The sequence below is a fragment of the Osmia lignaria genome, chromosome 10, assembly GCF_051020975.1.
Source record: "Osmia lignaria lignaria isolate PbOS001 chromosome 10, iyOsmLign1, whole genome shotgun sequence".
Classification (NCBI taxonomy): domain Eukaryota; kingdom Metazoa; phylum Arthropoda; class Insecta; order Hymenoptera; family Megachilidae; genus Osmia; species Osmia lignaria.
In genome coordinates, this window is record NC_135041.1 from 4,631,303 (window position 1) to 4,653,300 (window position 21,998).

Here is a 21,998-nt window from a genome sequence, read left to right on the forward strand (position 1 = left end):
TATGGCTTTCATTTCATCAAATTCAAGTTTTATTATCAAAAATTGTTCGTTCGAAGTCGTGCAAGGGCGGACGGACAAAAGTATCCTATATTAAAGGAACTGTTTTGCTGGTATTGCGCGAAACGTGTCTCCAGGCGAGCACGATGAAGATTGCACCTGCGATGCTATATCAGATAAGACGCTTCCAGGGATTCCTCGTTGAAAAGAGAATTTAAGTTGAAGCAAGATGGAGTTACACGAAGTTGGTGAATACGAAACAGTCGAAGCATACCGCTTTTGTAATATCCATCCAACGAGCGAAGTTTCTTAAATAGATTTCACGGTGTACCGATATGACGGCGTTGGAATTTTCTGCTAAACTGTGGATGTAGGTTACGCAGCAAAGTGTACGGGAAAAATTTACGGCACTGTTTGCCTTGTATTCCACGAGAACCGATACGAGATGCTTTTATTAATAAGGGAGTCTCATAAACTCAAGCGTTTCAAAAGGGGTAGAAATAAAATTCAATATATTTCAAACGAATCTATATTTTTGATAAATAAAATAAGAATACACGCAGCATCTGATTTTAAACTCAACAGAAGAATCATAATTGAATCTGTGGAAATTGATCCGCTGTCTGACCATACACTGATCTATACTACTTGCTCGAGAACCGAAAGAGCAACGCATGAGTCATACAGAGACTAAAAGCAGCAAACATAATTGGATGGATTGATATTTACATTAAATTTATTTATATTACTCTCAGTATTACTTTTGTGAAGAGCCTTTTACCGAATAGCAGAAATTGCAGTAGTAGAAATGAGTTTAGTCAGACATTAGCTACCGCGAGCACATGTAGACCTACTTGAACCTGGCACCCGACTTTGAAAAAATCAATTTTTTCCAATTGCATTGTATTCTCCTTCGTTTGTACCCGTTTGTACCACTTTCCTTTTCGTTTGTACCCTAAGGGGTGAAAAGATATAAGGGGGTGAAAATAGCCTAGCACCCCACTTTAACATTTTTTATTTCTTTCAACGCCAATTAAAAAAGAAACATTTGTACCCGTTTGTACCACCTTCAGTTTCGTTTGTACCCCAAGGGGTTCGTTTGTACCGACTTTTGAAAAAACCCGCAAGGGGTAACTTTGGCACTGTTGAAGATTTTTCAAATCTCCTTGTGGGTGCTGTTTTCTAATTGCTTAAGCATTAACTCGTATATTTGTTCAAAATATTAAGTTGATTTTTACAACATATTTAAAAATCATTGAAGTAGGAGTTGCCGTCCATAATCTAAATAATTACCGAGAAAAACATTACTGTTTCCAACAAAGAATTATTTTCGCGACTCAACAGCACATACAATGGAACATATCGAAGTGTAATACGCCTATTTTGATGAAACTTTGGGGAAATATAAGTTTTATAAAAATATTCAACACGTCTTTTTTTTATCTGCCATGTTATGGGGGTGATGTTAAAGAAGTAAAAGAAGTTCCTTTCTTTTAACGAGCCACTATAGAGTTTCCAACCAACGCATAGACGATGAAATACTGTAGGTCGTAGATTTGAAGTTAGTAATACTAGTTACACAATATTTATAGTCTTTATGTCATTAATATAAATAAAAAATATACAAAAATGGCGAAGTTGCCCCTTGGTGCTTTTTTCAAAAGTCGGTACAAACGAACCCTTTGAGGTACAAACGAAAGTGAAGGTGGTACAAACGGGTACAAACGAAGGAGAATACAATGCAATTGGAAAAAATTCATTTTTTCAAAGTCGGGTGCCAGGTTCAGGTAGGTCACATGTAGCATATTTATTATTCTGCAGCTGTTATTTATATTTAATAAGAAGTATCTTTATCGTAATCGTATCAAAAGGAATCAATTTTAATACTAAATCATTGAGTTGATGAAGAAGCTTTTTAAGTAACGTTAATCTACGTATATTTATCTACTAGCATTAATACAGTTACAATAGAATCTTTGCTCCTTGTGGATGAATACTTGAGTATGAAGAACGTTTAACGAGAGATGCAGCGTCCATTCATTGTGCTAATTATCCGTGTACCTTTTATTCCTGGGTGAGAAGTGCTCTATTCAAATACTTTTTTACCGCACGTTTGCAGAAAGTGCAGGAAATTTTTCAAACGATCCATTAAGATATAACACAGTTGTGAATGGGAAAAAGATTTTTATGATTCCATAAATGTAATTTAGTTCAATTTAGTTTATCGTCTACTGTTTTGCATTGTATAAATTCAGAACAATCGATGAATATTTCAATCGCAAATTTTAGCTTATAGAAGTTCAATGAATCGGTACTGTAAATCTCTGGTCTTTGTTCCATGAAAAGTTCAGTTCGATTTCACGAATGAACGGTTCCTTTTAGATCGGTAATCGTAATGGTGATATGCTGGTTGGAAAGGAACGAACAAAGTCCGAGAAATTGGCCACACCACATTGTGGTCTACGCGTTCGCTCGTTTAGGGAACGTAATTATTCTCGGTACAACAGTGCGGATACGGTATATGAGCTGCGGCGAAGAGAATACCTCTCTTATACACCGCATTATACTCTAATACTCCAACATTATCTGTATTCATTTCTCACTACGTGGGGATTGAAATAAACCTCAAAGTTGAATTATTATTGCATTCATACGAGCTTGAACAGATAGAGTGTTATAAACTTCAGATAGTCGGCATAGAGTTTATCGCAATGAAACATAATTAATAACTTAGTTTCATTTAATTAAAAAGGAATTATAATAAGACGATATCTGGTATGAAGACCATCTCGTATGAAATTAAAATTTTATCCAATATTCTCATGCAGATATCTGGACATCGATATCAATATTCTATAACTGACAGGCGTGAAACCTTTTAGGTAAAAGAGTAACACGATATGATTAAGGTTGCGAGGATTTCGTATTGATTTTATCGGAACGTCCAAGAACCGTGTCTAAAGGTCAATGTCCCGGTTTCGTCGTTTCGAAGAGGCAACTCGCGAGTCTTTTTGTTTTCCCTCTTGTTCCTTGTAATGTAATTGTATTCTTTTGTCTTTCTGACAAGGCCCAATTGGAGACAGTCCTTTGTGCTTTCTCGTTGAAGCTCGTCGACGAGCTTTCCTGGCAATTACGCCATGTAGAAGTTACACTTTAACGATCATAGTGGAGTGAACATTTTGGTCTACAGAAAAAACTCGTCTCTGAAATATTGTTCATTCGTTAATAAGAGTTGGAATTTTGAAAGCCCTATATCCAAATATTTCGTCCTTTGATTTTGAAAAATAATCACAAATCAAAGTATTAAATTGTTGTAGTATATTTATTTTTTTTTATCCGTAAATTACGACATTCAAGAGTTTAATCACGATTAAGCATAGAAAGTAAAGAAAAATTTGAAAAAGTACATTTTAATTTTAGATGTTTTAATATATTTTTACGGATTTTTATGTTATTCCAATATTTCAAAAGTATACATTATGATTAGGTAAGTGACGGATTCAATATACAAATTATGAAAATATTTCACCCCACGCTCATGACTCATAATGATGACTGATCTTAATTTCCTTTTGTTACGTTCGATTTCTATTTCGATGGTCGAATTTAGACGGCATTCGATTTTATCCATTCAATATAAGCTGACACACGTGTGAAGACAGCGGGAGAGTAAGTATCGGCACAACCCCTTGACCAAGATACGAGACCAGTGAGTCTTCCATTGACAGTCAATGGACCACCAGAGTCACCCTATCAAATCAAAAAACACCATTTTTTGAATACAATACAAATGAAAAAATACAAAATAATTCTGGCGAACTGTCAATACGTTATCGCTATTAGTACTCTAGTAAAATAATAAAATGACAAATTATCGGTTCGCTTATCAAAGCTGATATAAACTGGTAGCACGATTTGCTAATGTCATACGCAATTCTTCTAAGAAATACTCTTTTTTGTACTTAGTTATCTGTAATAATCAGCTGATATCATAAATTTTGTATGCTACTTACGTGGCATGATCCCTTCCCTACTCTTGGGTCGTAAGCACAAACTTGCGAATCATAAACGTTTTGGCTGCCTTTGTAAGAGTATTTGCAGTATTCTTGGTCAGCGATCATGATGTTGACACGTTGTAGGTGAACGGTTGTGGGACCACCTTGCTGTAATTGTCAGATTTTAGAAAAGTGTCGTTTAGTTTGAATACAAATTTTAATTTGCTAGCAAATATTTTCGTACCTACATGTTTTCGACCAGTTCAGAAAATTTTCAATATAAATTTTATTTTGCCATTCATATTGTTTATTACTTGAACACTACGGCAACTTTTACTTCTTTTATAAATTTAGTATAATAAATTATGCTACTTACCGAAAGTCTGCCCCATCCAGAGACTACTGCCTTATCATTGGCTTTAACAACTTGGTCCTTTGGTGGAAGTGGAACAAAGGCAATTTGTTCGGACTTCACAAATGGTTTCTCGACCTACAGAAATATTTATTTAGGTAAACATTTCAGAGAGTCAGTTATATGTGTATAAGTGTAGAAATATTTTTATCCTAAATACCTTGAGCAGAGCAATGTCGTTCTTCCATGAATCATTTGGGTTATACTTTTCGTGAATGATAATATTCTTAACATTGTATTCAGACTTTTGTGCAGCCAAATTTATCGTGCCAGCAATTACTTTAATACTTGCCGCTGTTTTGCTTTAAGAAATATCAGTTTCATCGTTATTATTCCCGTTTTATGAACGTTCACACTAACGAGTTTTATGTAAATTCTTAAAATCCTTACCCAATGACGCAATGAGCGGCGGTGATAACATAGTTTTCATTAAGAACGGATCCACCACAGAAATGGAACGAATTGTCCTTATTTTGAAGGGACACCTAACAACACACGGATATGTTGTAGTAATTTCAGGAAATTAAATAAGTAATGCGTGTAGAAGTGAAGCATAACATTCTTCTTAACCCGGTTAGCGTTAGGTAGTTACGACTTGGTTATTTATGCAATGTTGCATTCAATAAATTTTGTTATTGAAGTTATTTAATTTGAATTCTGCTTGATTCAAGACTCAAAATTCTCTCGGGTATAATGCTGATCAAGCTAATGAATTATTATTCCTCTTTTTCAAAAAGCTGTACATATTATTGTTTAACTAATCTGGTAGGGGATTTCTCCTACTTTAGCATCCTCTCCGTTCACGATCCTAGGATCAAATCTCAGCACCCCAGCTGCGTAAATAATAACAGTACAGAATAATTAGTAGCGTAGTAATTGCGGATGAACCGTTCTTGATTAGTGTAGGTTGATACCGATTGTACTACTTGTTAGTTCTACTTAATTGCACAGATTGTAGTTGGTAATCGCTAACAGTCCGACAATTCTTTGCTTTACACGAAGTAGAAAATTGTTTATAATCATATTAACAGTGATGATTATACTAGGGAGTAAATGTTTATTTGGGAAAATTTTATTTAGTACTTTTTTGTTATATATTAAATTTTAGATTAAGCTCACAAACAGGTGATATCAGTCGTAAATATTTATTGAGTGTTATGTATTTAACTTTCCAACATTTTTTAATCGAATCAATCAAAATGAATAATAATTGTAATCACTTACCGTTGGAGAGGGATAAAAGTGTGAAAAGAGACAAAGTTGTTAGGAGCATGATTCCGTGTGAATCGTTCGCTGAAGAAGAGTGTGCTGAAATCTCGCTGATGGCTATTTTATATATCACCAGAACGGTCTTTCAAAACTAGAAAAGTTTGTTTCTCAAGTCTCCAGATTAGATACCTAAGTGATCTGTGTTCCATCAACACGCCCATTTCGTGATTGATTCAGATTGTCACGATTAATTATTTTCCGACAACATTTTAATCGTTGATTGATCAAATAATCTCAAATCGTGTGTAAGGCTTACACTCTCGACTGTTTTATTTCCTTCGTATTCGGCAATGTTTGCAAGAAACGTTTCTGCTTAATTATATTGCCGGCAGTACACGCTCGTCGAGGCGATTTGAACGCGAGATCTCCCGAGGCGAGATGTCCCGAGACCCGAGATCCGAGAACACCGTGTACACTCTTCTCGAAGGAACCTCGTGTCGGCTCTCGCGAGTCATTCCCGAGCAGTTTGCGATGACGGACGTGGTAATTTGTGCGACTTCCGCGTATGCTGCTTATTACACCCTTTAATTTTTATCCGACTTCGAAAAGGAGGAGGATACTCAATTCGATCTGTATATTCTTTTTTTTTTTTTTCATGTATGTTCACCGATTACGCCGAGACGGATGGACCAATCGGAACGAAACCTTTTGCATCTGGTAGAGCATGTCTCACGATTGGTCCCGTTAAAAAAGCATTTTATATTTTTTCACTCCGAACGCTTTTTATTGCAAAAAAACGTACTATTTCATCTACGTGCGGCGTACGTTCGCCGATTACGCCGAGACGAATGGACCAATCGGAACGAAGCTTTTTGCGTCTTATAGAGTATAACTCCCCATTGGTCCCGTAAAAAAAATATTTTGTGTTTTTTCATTCCTAACGACTTTTTTTTCTAAATGTATGTTCGCCGATTACTCCGAGACGAATGGACCAATCGGAACGAAACCTTTTGCATCTTGTAGAGTATTTCTCTGACTTGGTCGCGTCAGAAAGGCATTTTGCATTTTTTCATTGCTAACGATTTTTTTGCAAAGAACGTAATGCTTGATTTACATTTTTCACCGATTACCGCGAGACGGATGGACCAATCGGATCGAAAATTTTGCATCTTGTAAAGTATATCTGCCGATTGTTCCCGCAAAAAATTTTTTGTATATTTTCATTCCTAACGACTTTTATTGCAAAATACGTAATATCATTTATATCTTCCGGCGTTTATGCTGCAAGGAATGTATCGTTCGCGGTGAAACCTTTCATATTTAGTAGGATATACAGGGTGTCACGCAACTACCTCGACAGCCGAAGAGCGATGATTGCTATGGTGATTCTAAACAACTTTTTCTTTTGCCAAAATGTTGGTTAAGGCTTGGTTTTCGAGTTAATAACAAAAAACACCGATCAATCCGAGCGTGTATAGCGCGCAGTCCCAGGGACTGGACTGACTGGTACGAAAACCGAGCCTGACGTAGGTCGCGAATGAACGGCTTGGCACCCCGTTGGCATAGCACAATAAAAAAACTGAACTGGTAGAACATTTTTAGTCGTTGTTTAGAATGAATACGGAACCTAATCTCTTGTCGCCTGTCATAATGTAAAAAAGGAAATTCTAAGGGTTCTAAACAACAAATGCAAATGTTTGAAGTGGAATAATTAATAAACGTTTGAATTGGAGGCTACGTTAATGATGAAAAATTTGAAAACCATTTAAATGAAACTTACCCATTCGTTTCTAAATAACCTGCTACGCTGAAAGCAAATAATTCCCACTAGGTCACTGTGTCGATTCTGAACATTCGACGAGGAAACACCTCGCCTATTATTCATACCTAAGTGCAATAAATGAGGGGAGTTCACTGGCCCGATCATGAAAACAGCTGTTCTACCGAACTTGTTTCCTCGTTTCCCAGTGACAATTATCTGCTTTCAGCGTAGCAGGTTAATTTAGGAACGAATGTGAAAGTTTCATTTAAATTGTTTTCAAATTTTTCATCATTAACGTAGCCTACAATTCAAACGTTTACTAATTATTCCATTTCAACCATTTTTATTTGTTGTTTAGAATGCTTAGAATTTCCTTTTTTACATTATGACAGGCGACAAGAGATTAGGTTCTGTATTCATTCTAAACAACGACTAAAAATGTTCTACCAGTTCAGTTTTTTTATTGTGCTATGCCAACGGGGTGCCGAGCCGTTCGTTCGCGACTCACGTCAGGCCCGGTTTTCGTAGCCGACATTGCAGTCCCTGAGCCCGCGCGCTGTTCGCGCTCGGATTGGTCGGTGTTTTTTGTTGATAACTCGAAAACGAACCAACATTTCGGCAAAGGAAAAAGTTGTTTAGAATTACCTTAGCAATCATCCCTCTTCGGCTGTCGAGGTAGTCGCGTGACACCCTGTATATCCGCGATGATCTCACTCGTAAAAATTTATGAAATTTGTTGTTTATTAACAACTTAAATTCGGTCAATTTTTTTCCGGTTTATGGATATTAGCTAAGCAACAGAAACCTAAAATCACTTTACACTATCCTACAAATGCTACTGGTTCCACTAAAAAGTGTGAAATAAAACAATTTTTAACAAAAAACAAATCCGACTTCGAAATGCACTAAAAAGTGTAAAATAATTTCTATTTCAGTTATACCAATATTCCATCGCTATTATAATATCTACTTCATCGTTAACTAGGATACCAAATACATTTCAAAGTTTTCGGAGGCGGCGCAAAATTAAAAATACCCGAACAAACGATGCTGCCAATAACGATTTGATTGCAGTATGGCAAACTTGGTAATTAATAAGTCGTAGAGAAAAAGCGGAACGTTATAGGTCTGGCTAAAAACATTTATAATTGTAACGATTGTATCAGAAATTGGCAGCACTCCTGATGTACATGCACTATACTGCAGTTCACGACAGACCATACTTAACTCTCGCAGCACACTAGGTCTAGAGAGATTTTTAATAACGTGTGTTATTTCCCTCTGCAGCTTGTTTCTTATTATACTTTGCGATCATATAAATGGTGGGCAGAAATATATGACGTACGATAACTGATAACCGGTGATGATATTGTAAAGTTTCACGATACAATGAGATTCCTATTATTTTTCGAAAAAAATAATGATGTGAACGCAAAGTAAGAAGCAAACTGTAAAGGGGAATCACACACGCTATTAAAAATCTCCCTAGACCTAGTGGGCTGCGCGAGTTAGTGCGGTCACTCGTGAACTGCAGTATAGTTAATTGGCAATGGATATGTTGATTCCCGTTGAATATTGTGTACTTGAAATGATCAAATGGGTCGTTTATCATAGGTTGCCGACGCCCGAGTTAGGATCTTCCTAGTAGAGGAAAAGTTTTTAATCTTGCGCCGCCTCCAAAAACTTTGAAATGTATTTGGTATCCTAGTTAACGATTAAGTAGATATTATTAATAGCTATGGAATATTGGTATAACTGAAATAGAAATTATTTTACACTTTTTAGTGCATTTCGAAGTCGGATTTGTTTTTTGTTAAAAATTATTTTATCATGTGGTGGTTTTATGATGAGAATAATAGATATGGCTTGGGTAATTGATTTTCATGTCAGATATACTTGTTACAGATAAAAAAATAATACCTAGACACAGTGTAAATAATAAATTAGGATTAAATGATAGATATAGTTCGCCTTTAGGAGGTCATGCGCACCACAGAATTAAATAAATAAACGCAAATAACTATAATTAAGCAACAAAGTGAGAAATGAGCGTGTACTGGGTCTCCCGAGAGCACCGTGTACACTATCGCGAGGTAACCTCGTGTCGGCTTCGCTTCCTTTGACTCGTCCTGAAAGATCGTGTCTAGGCCGAGCGCTCCGAGCACGAGGCGAGGCGAGACTATCAAGTACATTCTCGTGCTCGCCTGGTCTCGGGTCACCTCGGCGAGCGTGTACTGCCGGAATATGATATTTCTAATGAGTGAAATTAACTTATACTGATTTGCTAGATAATTTGAGTCGCATCTTCATGTTCATTAAAAATTTGTGTCCTTAGAATGATAGCGATCAAAGAAAAAGTTTATGATTAAAAATTTTTAATTATATTAAATTACCCTAAAAATAATATGTATTTTACACAAATTTTGATTTAAATTGTAATTCAATTAACTAATTGTAATTTTCAAAGTGGATTTTTCAATGGGTCAATCGATTTCAAAGTTATCACTTGACCGATCCATAAATGAATTGTTCAAAAATAAATATTATGAATATCTGTATTTGGATTCGCAATTAATTCTATGAAACGATGTCGAAACATTTGTTCAAGGATTCATCGTCATATCAAGTGGGTATAGGAAGTACTGTTTCGGTTTTTCCCCTGAATGTTGGATATGATAAGCAAGGACTAATTGTATTAACAATTAAGATCGATAGATTATTCATATAAATGAAAAAGATTCATCTTATTGATTAATCTTGATTGATTTATCTTATCTGTTGCTGCTTAAAAATGTTTGACTGTAAAACGCAGATTTATCTACTGTTTGCAATCATCATGTTATTCTAGGATAAAAGTATCGTTTCGTTTGTTTTATTCTTTCATAATAATGCTACTTTTACTTATCATGCAATTTAGACGATAATTTTTATTTGATACCAAGCCATTTGAAAAGAATTCTTATCTTTTGCTCTGTATACAAAGTATATCGAGTACCAAATCGAACTAAGAGTACTATATGGAATTAATAATTGTTAATTTAGTTAAAGTTTACAATTGCGAAGTCCAATAATTTTTTATTTTGCGTGAACTGATAGGGGTACGATTAAGGTAGTGACTTGTCATTTTATATCAACAAGTTATCAGATCAAGATCAGCCTGATATTGCGATGCTACTCATTACTGAAATCATTATTTATCCTGTTTAATAATAAAATAATTGTTAACAAAAAATACGTCCGACTTCGAGATGCGGTAAAAAGTGTAAAATTTTTTTATTCATTGTATGTTATTTTGAGTATGTTATAATTTGTTCGATATAATCTATGCTGGCTAAATGATGTTAGTTTGATTTACTTTTCAAGCAGACACGATAATATCATAGGGAAGTTGTAATCAGCTTATTTCCAAGCTAGAACACGAGGGGGATGGTTTCTGTCAGTTAGACTAGCGACACCGGCTCCCTATCTTAATTAATTACTGCGTGCAGGGAAGAACTTAATGAATTTCGTACAATGCTATGCCACGATAACGTAGCGCATACGCGAATTGTCGTCTGCATTGAAAAATGAAGTCTAATGAGGCGAGTAATTAATTCGAAGGAAATGAGGTACCGTTGATCACTTAATTTCTCAGCTAGAACTTGATTAGTCACTACACGGCTAAGAGTGTACTTACGAAACTAATTTCAAAATCTATTTCGTCTGAAAATTTTTACCGAGTGTCGATATACGACATACGATACGAGAATTATCGAACAGATCGTGAAATTTCAACTTCCCACGTTGAGTTCATCATTACTGAAACTTTAGACGCGGAGAAGGTAAAATTCAGGTGATAAAAAGTTGTAGAAGAAAATCGATTTTATAGTGTTGGCCCAGTTTCAGGCAATTATCGCCTTGCTCCCTTCCCTACTCGGTAGCAAGTTCCTGTTTTACGTGTTAAGTAAGTGGTTTTGGAATACGTGAGAATAAAAAGAAAAGTTTCTGGAGCAGAAGGAAAGTCTTCCGCATTGCTACTCGAGGAAATAGAAAGCGGAAATGAAATTTCATTAGCAATGTAAATTCAGGCGCATGCAGGTCGTAAAGGTAAACTTTTCAACAGCTACTCACTGCTATTGTTGCATCTTTTTCTTCTAAGTCGACGATTTCGTTCTTTTGTCTTTCTGGATATTTGCGAACGGTTCTTATGATAAAACGAAATAGAGTAGATGTACCATTTGTGACCATTCAAAGGCTTCACTCTTAGAAATATTCAAAGTTCTTTTTTTTTAACACAGTTTGATTGCTTTATTCGCGAAATGAAACTGTTCCTCTCAAAGTGCACGAAGTCTGATCGTTGAATTCTGCAAGTCATTTTCTGAAATTTGTCATCGTTGCAGTCTCTCGTGCTTCAAACGTGCTGGCTTGTCATAAATTCTGTACCAAATTTCATTTCACAACTTTCCCTCTGCCGTTCAAGCTTTTTCAACCGGACTCTGCTTTCAGCCAGTCGTTTACACGAATGGAATAATTATTTTCCTGCCCGTCGAATGAAACAATTAAGATCGTTTTATGTTTCACTTTTTATCATATCGTGCTTTTGATTGAGCGAATATTGTGGATTATTGATAATGTCAAATGATTTCTCTTGGAAAATTGTAATTTTTCAATCTTTGTTCGGTGTTTGATAATATTTCCCTCTGTGAGAAACGAGGTTTGCAACAATCGAAGTGGACTTATTTTTATGCGACGCTTATTCTATAGTTTTCTATTCATTACGCTTTTTCTTAACAATATAAACAATGAACGATTGATCACAAATACTTGTTATTATAAAATATTACACTTTTACAATATCAATATTCTTCATAGTAGCTACATGATAATTTCTATGATTTTTATTACAATTTTATAACTTTTTTCTCTTTATATTCTTGATAATACTGTAAGTAAACTTCTCTCCTGTTTAAAGGAAAAAAGTTGAAACGTTTGAGAGTAACAACGCGAGTTAAAAAGATTAAAATCGTGAAGGAGGCAATTGAAAGTTTATGTTCATTGTCAGGCTCGTTTCGAATCTATTAAGAGTTGTTAAACGCCATGAAAGTAAAGAAATTTCAAGGTAAATTAAACGGCGTTCCTTTTAATCCCTGCTTCTTGTTAACTGCAGAAATTTCGTTGTTAAATGCGGACAGTTTTTTATCCTGAAAATCGTTTTTCACGGTACACGTTCAAAGATTCAACACCGTCGAAGCTTAATTCCTTCGTGCTCCATTTGCATTGTTGTACGCTCGTTTGAAACTATTCAGTTTTATTCAAAACGCGAATAAAACATATTGATCGATTGCATTCGAGTGCCACCGGAAATGAGAGCAACACGTGAACGTCATGGTGCTATTGATTTTGCTGTATCAACTGACCCGTTGTTTCGTTCTCTCTGCTGCTTTTCTCATGAAATTCAACCGAAAATTAAAAGCAGAATTTTTAACCAACATGACTGGCTCATTAATTTATTTATTAGCATTCATTTGTTAATAATAACGCCAAATCGAGTAATTTCGTGTATTGGATTTTGTTTGTTTATTATCTTAAAATATTATTCATTATATTTTACGTTGTATTGTTTCAATTCGATTTTAATTAAACGATATAACGGGCACAATTCAATTTTACACGAACAATTATATTTTTAAATAATAATAACACTCTGTGAGTATATATCTTTTTTTAAATAAATTTTTTTTTTTAAATACAGAGTTAACCCTTTGCGGTCGTATATGTGCTTTCAGCCACCAGATTATGATGCTTGTATAATTTCAATGCGTTGGTATAATCGAAATAACTTCGCTTTTGTTGAGAAATTTATTTGGAATAGAAACTTCTTTATAACTTTACTTCCAAAACGTTTACTGACAAATAATTCCAACCAAGGTGTACCCATGCCTTATACAAGTACGACCGCAAAGGGTTGAAAAGCTTTGATGCAGAAGTAACAATCCTTTTCATTCTAAAATATCTATCGATCGTCTACCACCGAAATGAAGCTTTGAGCAAACCAAACAACGAAGGAAGACGAATTCGTTTCGTAGGACGCTTTTCAGAAGAGGTCATTGCTTCAAACGGCCTCGAGCAGTTCCATGTTGCACATCTTTCTCATACTGGAGGGTTTTCCAATAGGGTCTTTACAGTATTTTTTTTTAATAATAAAGCAACGAAAATCTAGATTTCCCATTAAAGCGCATAAAGATTGCAAAATTCCTATTAATATTTCTCTTCAATTTTGCAACGCTAAAGGTTGACGAAATATTAAAATCCTCAATAATGTTTCAGTTTCTATCCGGTTCCTAGTTTTAATTAGCTTTAATTATACGATTTCCTCGTGTTTATCGCATCCTCATTAGTAAACCTGTTTATTTTATGACATCAATGCAATTATATCGGATTTCGTAGCATTCGTGACAGAGGGATGCGCGAGCTGACTAGTTTCTTGTGTGACACAAACGCGTTCACGCGAATAATCTGAATGCATTACAAATATGTGAATTATGATGCTATTGGATTTCTGGCTACTCGCGTAAACACAAGAGCGGAATTGATGTCGACGCAGCTGCCAACTCGGTGAGAATTTTCGAACATGATTGCAGGTACAGAGAAATAGGCAAAAAAACGAAACACACACAAAAAATCAGTAATTGTTCGATTTCGTGATTGATTGTAAATTCGTAAGGTTAATTGACAGGCCGATTGATGCAGACACATCGAGAATATAATTGTTGAGGATACAAATAGTTCATCTTCAAATTTAATTACCTAATTTTAAATCTGAAATTAATTGCGATACTACGTAATTTTCATTTAGAGTGGATAAGTAACTGTAACAATTCTTATTAAATTGGCTTATACTTACCACTGGTCGCTGTCAAAGCCACAAAAAGAAGTAGCGACGTTGAAATAATGGTTCGTTCGTTGCTGGGAGCGACAAAATTAGATTGATGGGGACTAAAAGTGACCTACTCTCTTATATGATTATTCATAAATTACGACTTTCATGAGTTTAATTACAATTAAGCATAGAAAGTAAAGAAAAATTTGAAAAAGTACATTTTAATTTTAGATGTCTTTTAATATATTTTTATGGATTTTTATGTTATTTCAATATTCCAAAAGTATACATTATGATTAGGTAAGCGATGTATTGTTATTTATGGTATAGTAAGAACACTAATACTTTAGGTAGATCAGTATTATTATACAAATTATGAAAATATTTCACTTCACGCTCATGAGTTCGTCATAATGATCACTGATCGTCAGGAGCTCGTCGCATTTCCTTTTGTTACGTTCGATTTCTATCTCGATGGTCGAATTTAAACGGCATGCGATTTTATCCAGTCAATATGAGCTGACACACGTGTATAGACACTAGGGTATTCAGTACGGGCACAACCCCTTGACCAAGATACGAGACCAGTGAGTCTTCCATTGACAGTCAATGGACCACCAGAGTCACCCTATCAAATCAAAAAACACCATTTTCTTAATACAATTTAGATGAAAAAAAATACAAAATAATTTTAGCAAACTGTCAATACGTTATTACTATAAGTACTTTAGTAAAATAATAAAATGAAAAATTATCGGTTCGCATATCAAAGTTAATATAAACTAGTAGCATGCTTTGCTAATGTCATACGCAATTCCTATAAGAAATATTCTTTTTTGTTCTTAGTTATATGTAACAATTAGCTCATATCGTAAATCTTGCATGCTACTTACTTTGCATGCTCCCTTCTTTACGGTTGGGTCGTATGCACAAACTTGCGAATCATAAATGTTTTGGCTGCCCTTGTAAGTGTATTTACAGAACTCTTGATCAGCGATCAAGATGGTGGCACGTTGTAGGTGAACGGGTTTGGGGCCATCTAGCTGTAATTGTCAGAGAGTGAGAAAATTTTCAATAAAAATTTTATTTTGCCATTCATATTGTTTATTACTTGAACACTACGGCAACTTTTACTACTTTTACAAATTTAGTATAATAATTAATTATGATAGTTACCCAAAGTCTGCCCCATCCAGAGACCACTGCCTTATCATTGGCTTTAACAACTTGGTTCTTTGGTGGAAGTGGAACAAAGGCAATTTGTTGGGACTTCACAAATGGTTTCTCGACCTATAGAAATATTTATTTGGGTAAAAATTTCAGAAGGTCAGTGACATGTAAGTGAAGAAATATTTTTATTCTGAATACCTTGAGCAGAGCAATGTCGTTCTTCCACGAATCAGTCTTGTTATATCTTTCATGAATGATGATTTTCTTAACATTGTGTTCAGACTTTGGAGCAGTCAAATTTATCGTACCAGCAATTACCTTGATACTTGGCGCTGTTTTGCTTTAAGAAATATCAGTTTCTTCGTTATTATTCCCTTCTTATGAACGCTTGCACTAACGAGTTTTATGTAAATTCTGAAAATCCTTACCCCTCTACACAATGAGCGGCGGTGATAACATAGTTTTCATTAAGAACGGATCCACCACAGAAATGGAACGAACTGTCTTTATTTTGAAGGGACACCTAGCAACACACGGATATGTTCTAGTAATTTCCAGAAATTCAATAAGTAATGTGTGTAGATGTGAAGCATAATATTCTTAACCCAGTTAGCGTTAGGTAGTTGGTTATTTATTCAATGTTGAATTCCATTAAATTTTGTTATTATTATTATTTAATTTGAACGCTTACCTTCATTCAAGATTCATAATTTCCGCGGGCATAATGTTCACCAAGATAATGAATTATTATCCCTCTTTTTCAAGAGGATCCATTTTTTTTCTTTTGCAAAGAGCGGTACATATTGCTGTTTAACTAACCTGGTAGGGGATTTCTCCTTCTTTAGCATCCTCTCCGTTCACGATCCTAGGATCAAATCTCAGCAATCCAGCTGCGTAAATAATAACGTAACAGAATATTTAGTAGCGTAGTAATAATTGCGGATGAGCCGTTGTTCATTAGTGTAAGTTGACACCGCTTGCACTACTTGTTACTTCTATTTAATCGCACAGATTGCAGTTGGCAACTGCTAACAATCCGGCAATTTTTTGCTTTACACAAAGTAGAAACTTGTTCATAATCATATTAACACTGGTGATTACACTAGGGCGTAAATGTTTATTTAGGAAAATTTTATTCAGTACTTTTTTAGTATATATTAAATTTTATAATATTTAATAGATTAAGCTCACGAGTAGGTGATATCAGTCGTGAACATTTATTGAGTATTGCGTATTTAACTTTTCAACATTTTTCAATCGAATCAAAATCGAATCAATCAAAATGAATAATAATCTTGATCACTTACCATTGGAGAGGGATAAGAGTGTGAAAAGAGACAAAGTTGTTAATAACATGGTCGCGTGTGAATCGTTCGCCGAAGAAGAATGTGCTGAAATCTTGCTGATGGTTATGTTATATATCCTCAGAACGGTTTTTCAAAACTGGAGAAGTTATTTTCTCGAGTCTCAAGATTAGATAGATACGTGATCTGTGTTCCATCAACACTTCCATTTTGTGATTTATCGAGATTGTTGCGATTATTATTTTCTGATAACATTTCAAACGTTGAATGATAATCTCAAATCATGTGTAAAGCTTACACTCTCGACTACTTTATTTACTTCGTATTTGGCAATGTGTTTTACACAAATTTTAATTTCAATTGTAATTTAATTTGATAATTGTAATTATCAAAGTGATTTTCAAAGAAATATCTCCTATTACGTGAGGAAGCATTCATCGCGATCGATACATTCCCTGCAGAGTAACACCAAGGAGTAGATTTGTTGCTTTGGCAATTGTTATTAACAACAAATTCCATAAATTTTTGCAAGTGAAATCATTGCGGATATATGTCCCATTAAATGTGAAAGTTTTCGTCGCGATCGGTACATTCATTGCTGAGTAAACGCTGTTTGCAGTATTTTTTTTCTTTTTTTTTTATAATAAAGGAACGAAAATCTGGATCTCGCATAAAGATTTCAAAATTCCTATTAATACTTCTCTTGAATTTTGCAACACCAAAAGTTGACTCAACATTAAACCTCTCAGTACTTTTTCAGTATCTATCCGGTTCCTAGTTTTTATTTGCTTTAATTATACGATTTCTTCGTGTTTATCGAATCCTCATTAGCAAACCCGTTTATTTTATGACATCAATACAATTATATCGGATTTCATACCATTCGTGACAGAGGGATGCGCGAGCTGATCCGTTTCTTGTGTGATACGAACGCGTTCACGCGAATAATCTGAATCCATTACAAATATGTGAATTATGATGCTATTGGATTTCCGGCTACTTGGGCAAACACAAAAGCGGAATCGAAATGCAATCGATGTCGACGCTGCTGCCAACTCGGTGAGAATTTTCGAACATGATTGCAGGTACAGACTAATAGGCAAAAAAAGGAAACACACACAAATAATCAGTAGTTGTTCGATTTCGTGATTGATTGTAAATTCGTAAGGTTAATTGACAGGCCGATTGATGCAGACACATCGAGAATATAATTGTTGAGGATACAAATAGTTCATCTTCAAATTTAATTACCTAATTTTACATCTGGAATTAATTGCGATAGTACGTGATTGACGTTCTCATTTTTATTGAAATGTAGAATTCACGACTCGATAGTAACGACAACAATTGTTATTAAATTGGCTTCTACTTACCACTGGTCTCTGTCAAACCCACAAAAAGGAGCAGCGACGTTGAAATAATGGTTCGTTTGTTGATGGTAGCAAGAAATTAGGTTGGTGGGGATTAAAAGTGAGCTACTCTCTTATATGCATATCCGTAAATTACGACTTTCAAGAGTTTAATCACGATTAAGCATAGAAAGTAAAGAAAAATTAGAAAAAGTACATTTTAACTTTAGATGTCTTTTAATATATTTTTACGGATTTTTATGTTATTCCAATATTCCAAAAGTACACATTATGATTAGGTAAGTGACGGAATCAATATACAAATTATGAAAATATTTCACTCCTCGCTCATGACTCACAATGATGACATATCGTAATGAGTTCTTCGCTTTTCCTTTGGTTACGTTCGATTTCTATTTCGATGGTCGAATTTACACGGCATTCGATTTTATCCATTCAATATAAGCTGACACACGTGTGAAGACAGTGGGAGAGGAAGTATTGCCACAACTCCTTAACCAAGATGCGAGACCAGTGAGTCTTCCATTGACAGTCAATGGACCACCAGAGTCACCCTATCAAACCAAAAGATACCATTTTCTAAATACAATACAAATAAAAAAATACAAACTAATTCTGGCAAACTGTCAATCCGTTATTGCTATTAGTACTCTAGTAAAATAATAAAATGACAAATTATCGGTTCGATTATCAAAGGTCATATAAACTGGTAGCACGCTTTGCTAATGTCATACGCAATTCTTCTAAGAAATACTCTTTTGTGTACTTAGTTATCTGTGATAATCAGCTGATATCATAAATTTTGTAAGCTACTTACGTGGCATGGTCCCTTCTCTACGCCTGATTCGTAAGCACAAACTTGCGAATCATAAACGTTTTGGCTGCCTTTATAAATGTTTTTGCAGTATTCTTGGTCAGCGATCATGATGTTAACACGTTGTAGGTGAACGGTTGTGGGACCACCATGCTGTAATTATCAGATTTAAAAAAGTGTCGTTCAGTTTGAATACAAATTTTAATTTGCTAGAAAATATTTTCCTACGTATATTTTTTCGACCAGTTGAGAAAATTTTCAATATAAATTTTATTTTGCCATTTATATAGTTTATTACTTGAACACTACGGCTACTTTTACAAATTTCGTGTAATAAATAATTATCATAGTTACCCAAAGTCTGCCCCATCCAGAGACTACTGCCTTATCGTTGGCTTTAACAACTTGGTTCTTTGGTGGAAGTGGAACAAAGGCAATTTGTTCGGACTTCACAAATGGTTTCTCGACCTATAGAAGTATTTATTTAGATAAAAATTTCAGAGAGTCAGTTATATGTGTATAAGTGTAGAAATAATTTTATTCTAAATACCTTGAGCAGAGCAATGTCGTTCTTCCATGAATCATTTGGGTTATACTTTTCGTGAATGATGATTTTCTTAACATTGTGTTCAGACTTTGGAGTAGTCAAATTTATCGTACCAGCAATTACCTTGATACCTACCGCTGTTTTGCTTTAAGAAATATCAGTTTCTTCGTTATTATTTCCTTTTTATGAACGTTCACACTAACGAGTTTTATGTACAATTCTTAAAATCCTTACCTCTCTACACAATGAGCGGCGGTGATAACATAGTTTTCATTAAGAACGGATCCACCACAGAAATGGAACGAACTGTCCTTATTTTGAAGGGACACCTAGCAATACACGGATATGTTGTAGTAATTTCAGGAATTGCAATAAGTAATGGGTGTAAATATGAAGCATAATATTCTTAACTCGGTTTGCTTTAGGTAGTTGGTTATTTATTCAATGCTGCATTCGATTAAATTTTGTTGTTAAAATTATTTAATTTGACCGCTTAGCATCATTCAAGGTTTAAAATTCCCACGGGTATAATGCTCACCAAGCTATTGATATATTATTCCTCCTTTTCAAGAAGATTCATTTCATTTCTTTTGCAAAAAGCTGTACATATTGTTGTTTAACTAACCTGGTAGGGGATTTCTCCTTCTTTAGCATCCTCTCCGTTCACAATCCTAGGATCAAATCTTAGCAATCCAGCTGCGTAAATAATAACGTAACAGAATATTTAGTAGCGTAGTAATAATTGCGGATGAGCCGTTGTTCATTAGTGTAAGTTGACACCGTTTGCACTACTTGTTACTTCTATTTAATCGCACAGATTGCAGTTGGCAACTGCTAACAGTCCGGCAATTTTTTGCTTTACATGAAGTAGAAACTTGTTTATAATCATATTAACATTGGTGATTACACTGGGGCGTAAATGTTTAGTTAGGAAAATTTTATTCAGTACTTTTTTAGTATATATTAAATTTTATAATATTTAATAGATTGAGCTCACGAGTAGGTGATATCAGTCGTGAATATTTATTGAGTTCTGTGTATTTAACTTTTCAACGTTTCTTAAACGAATCAAAATCGAATCAATCAAAATGAATAATAATCTTGAGCACTTACCATTGGAAAGGGATAAGAGTGTGAAAATAGACAAAGTTGTTAGGAGCATGGTGCCGTGTGAATCGTTCGCTGAAGAAGAGTGCACTGAAATCTCGCTATTTTATATATCCTCAGAACGGTTTTTCAAAACCGGAGAAGTTATTTTCTCGAGTCTCAAGATAAGATAGATACGTGATCTGTGTTCCATCAACACGTCCATTTTGTGATTTATCGAGATTGTTGCGATTAATTATTTTCTGATAACATTTCAAACGTTGAATGATAATCTCAAATCATGTGTAAAGCTTACACTCTCGACTACTTTATTTCCTTCGTATTTGGCAATGTGTCTTACACAAATTTTAATTTCGATTGTAATTTAATTTGATAATTATAATTATCAAAGTGATTTTCAAAGAAATATCTCCTATTACATGTGGAAGCATTCATCGCGATCGATACATTCCCTGCAGAGGCAATTGTTATTAACAACAAATTCCATAAATTTTTGCAAGTGAGATCATTACGGATGTATGTCCTGTTAGATGTGAAAGTTTCCGTCGCGATCGGTACATTCATTGCTGAGTAAACGCTGTTTGCAGTATTTTTTTTCTTTTTTTTTTATAATAAAGGAACGAAAATCTGGATCTCGCATAAAGATTTACTAAATTCCTATTAATACTTCTCTTGAATTTTGCAACACCAAAAGTTGACTAAACATTAAAACTCTCAGTACTTTTTCAGTTTTTATCCGGTTCCTAGTTTTTATTTGCTTTAATTATACGATTTCTTCGTGTTTATCGAATCCTCATTGGCAAACCCGTTTATTTTATGACATCAATACAATTATATCGGATTTCATAGCATTCGTGACAGAGGGATGCGCGAGCTGACTCGTTTCTTGTGTGACACGAACGCGTTCACGTGAATAATCTGAATCCATTACAAATATGTGAATTATGATGCTATTGGATTTCCGGCTACTTGGGTAAACACAAAAGCGGAATCGAAATGCAGTCGATGTCGACGCTGCTGCCAACTCGGTGAGAATTTTCGAACATGATTGCAAGTACAGAGAAATAGGCAAAAGAAGGAAACACACACAAAAAGTGAGTAGTTGATCGATTTCGTGATTGATTGTAAGTTCGTAAGGTTAATTGGCAGGCCGATTGATGCAGACACATCGAGAATATAATTGTTGAGGATACAAGTAGTTCATTTTCAAATTTAATTTACCCAATTTTAAACCTGAAATTTATTGCGATGGTACGTAATTGACGTTTCACATTTTTGTTCAAATGTAGCATTCACGACTCGATGGTAACTGTAACAATTCTTATTAAATTGGTTTTTACTTACCACTGGTCGCTGTCAAAGCCACAAAAAGGAGCAGTGACGTTGAAATAATGGTTCGTTCGTTGATGGGAGCAAGAAATTAGATTGATGGGGACTAAAAGTGACCTACTC

General features: G+C 34.8%; 4 protein-coding genes across 4 annotated transcripts in view; 1 reads left to right on the top strand and 3 right to left on the bottom strand.

The window, feature by feature from the left end:
* The window catches only part of hwt (SH2 domain-containing adapter heavyweight), a 165,151-nt gene that overhangs the window by 5,181 nt on the left and 137,972 nt on the right, over window positions 1–21,998 (top strand). The window lies entirely within an intron of this gene.
* On the bottom strand, window positions 3,429–5,780 carry LOC117611549 (chymotrypsin-2-like). The gene is made up of 7 exons (XM_034339508.2): window positions 5,629–5,780; window positions 5,167–5,237; window positions 4,795–4,889; window positions 4,565–4,706; window positions 4,369–4,482; window positions 4,011–4,160; window positions 3,429–3,747 (listed from the first exon to the last, which is right to left on the bottom strand). The coding sequence occupies exons 1-7, from the start codon at window positions 5,675–5,677 to the stop codon at window positions 3,604–3,606; spliced, it is 765 nt and encodes a 254-aa protein (XP_034195399.1). The 5' UTR covers window positions 5,678–5,780; the 3' UTR covers window positions 3,429–3,603.
* LOC117611551 (chymotrypsin-2-like) lies at window positions 14,460–16,864 on the bottom strand. The gene is made up of 7 exons (XM_034339511.2): window positions 16,712–16,864; window positions 16,224–16,294; window positions 15,833–15,927; window positions 15,603–15,744; window positions 15,411–15,524; window positions 15,128–15,277; window positions 14,460–14,862 (listed from the first exon to the last, which is right to left on the bottom strand). Exons 1-7 carry the CDS (start codon window positions 16,758–16,760, stop codon window positions 14,719–14,721), a joined length of 765 nt encoding a protein of 254 aa, XP_034195402.1. The 5' UTR covers window positions 16,761–16,864; the 3' UTR covers window positions 14,460–14,718.
* LOC143305229 (chymotrypsin-2-like) lies at window positions 18,257–20,709 on the bottom strand. The gene is made up of 7 exons (XM_034339513.2): window positions 20,553–20,709; window positions 20,065–20,135; window positions 19,674–19,768; window positions 19,443–19,584; window positions 19,247–19,360; window positions 18,896–19,045; window positions 18,257–18,632 (listed from the first exon to the last, which is right to left on the bottom strand). The coding sequence occupies exons 1-7, from the start codon at window positions 20,599–20,601 to the stop codon at window positions 18,489–18,491; spliced, it is 765 nt and encodes a 254-aa protein (XP_034195404.2). The 5' UTR covers window positions 20,602–20,709; the 3' UTR covers window positions 18,257–18,488.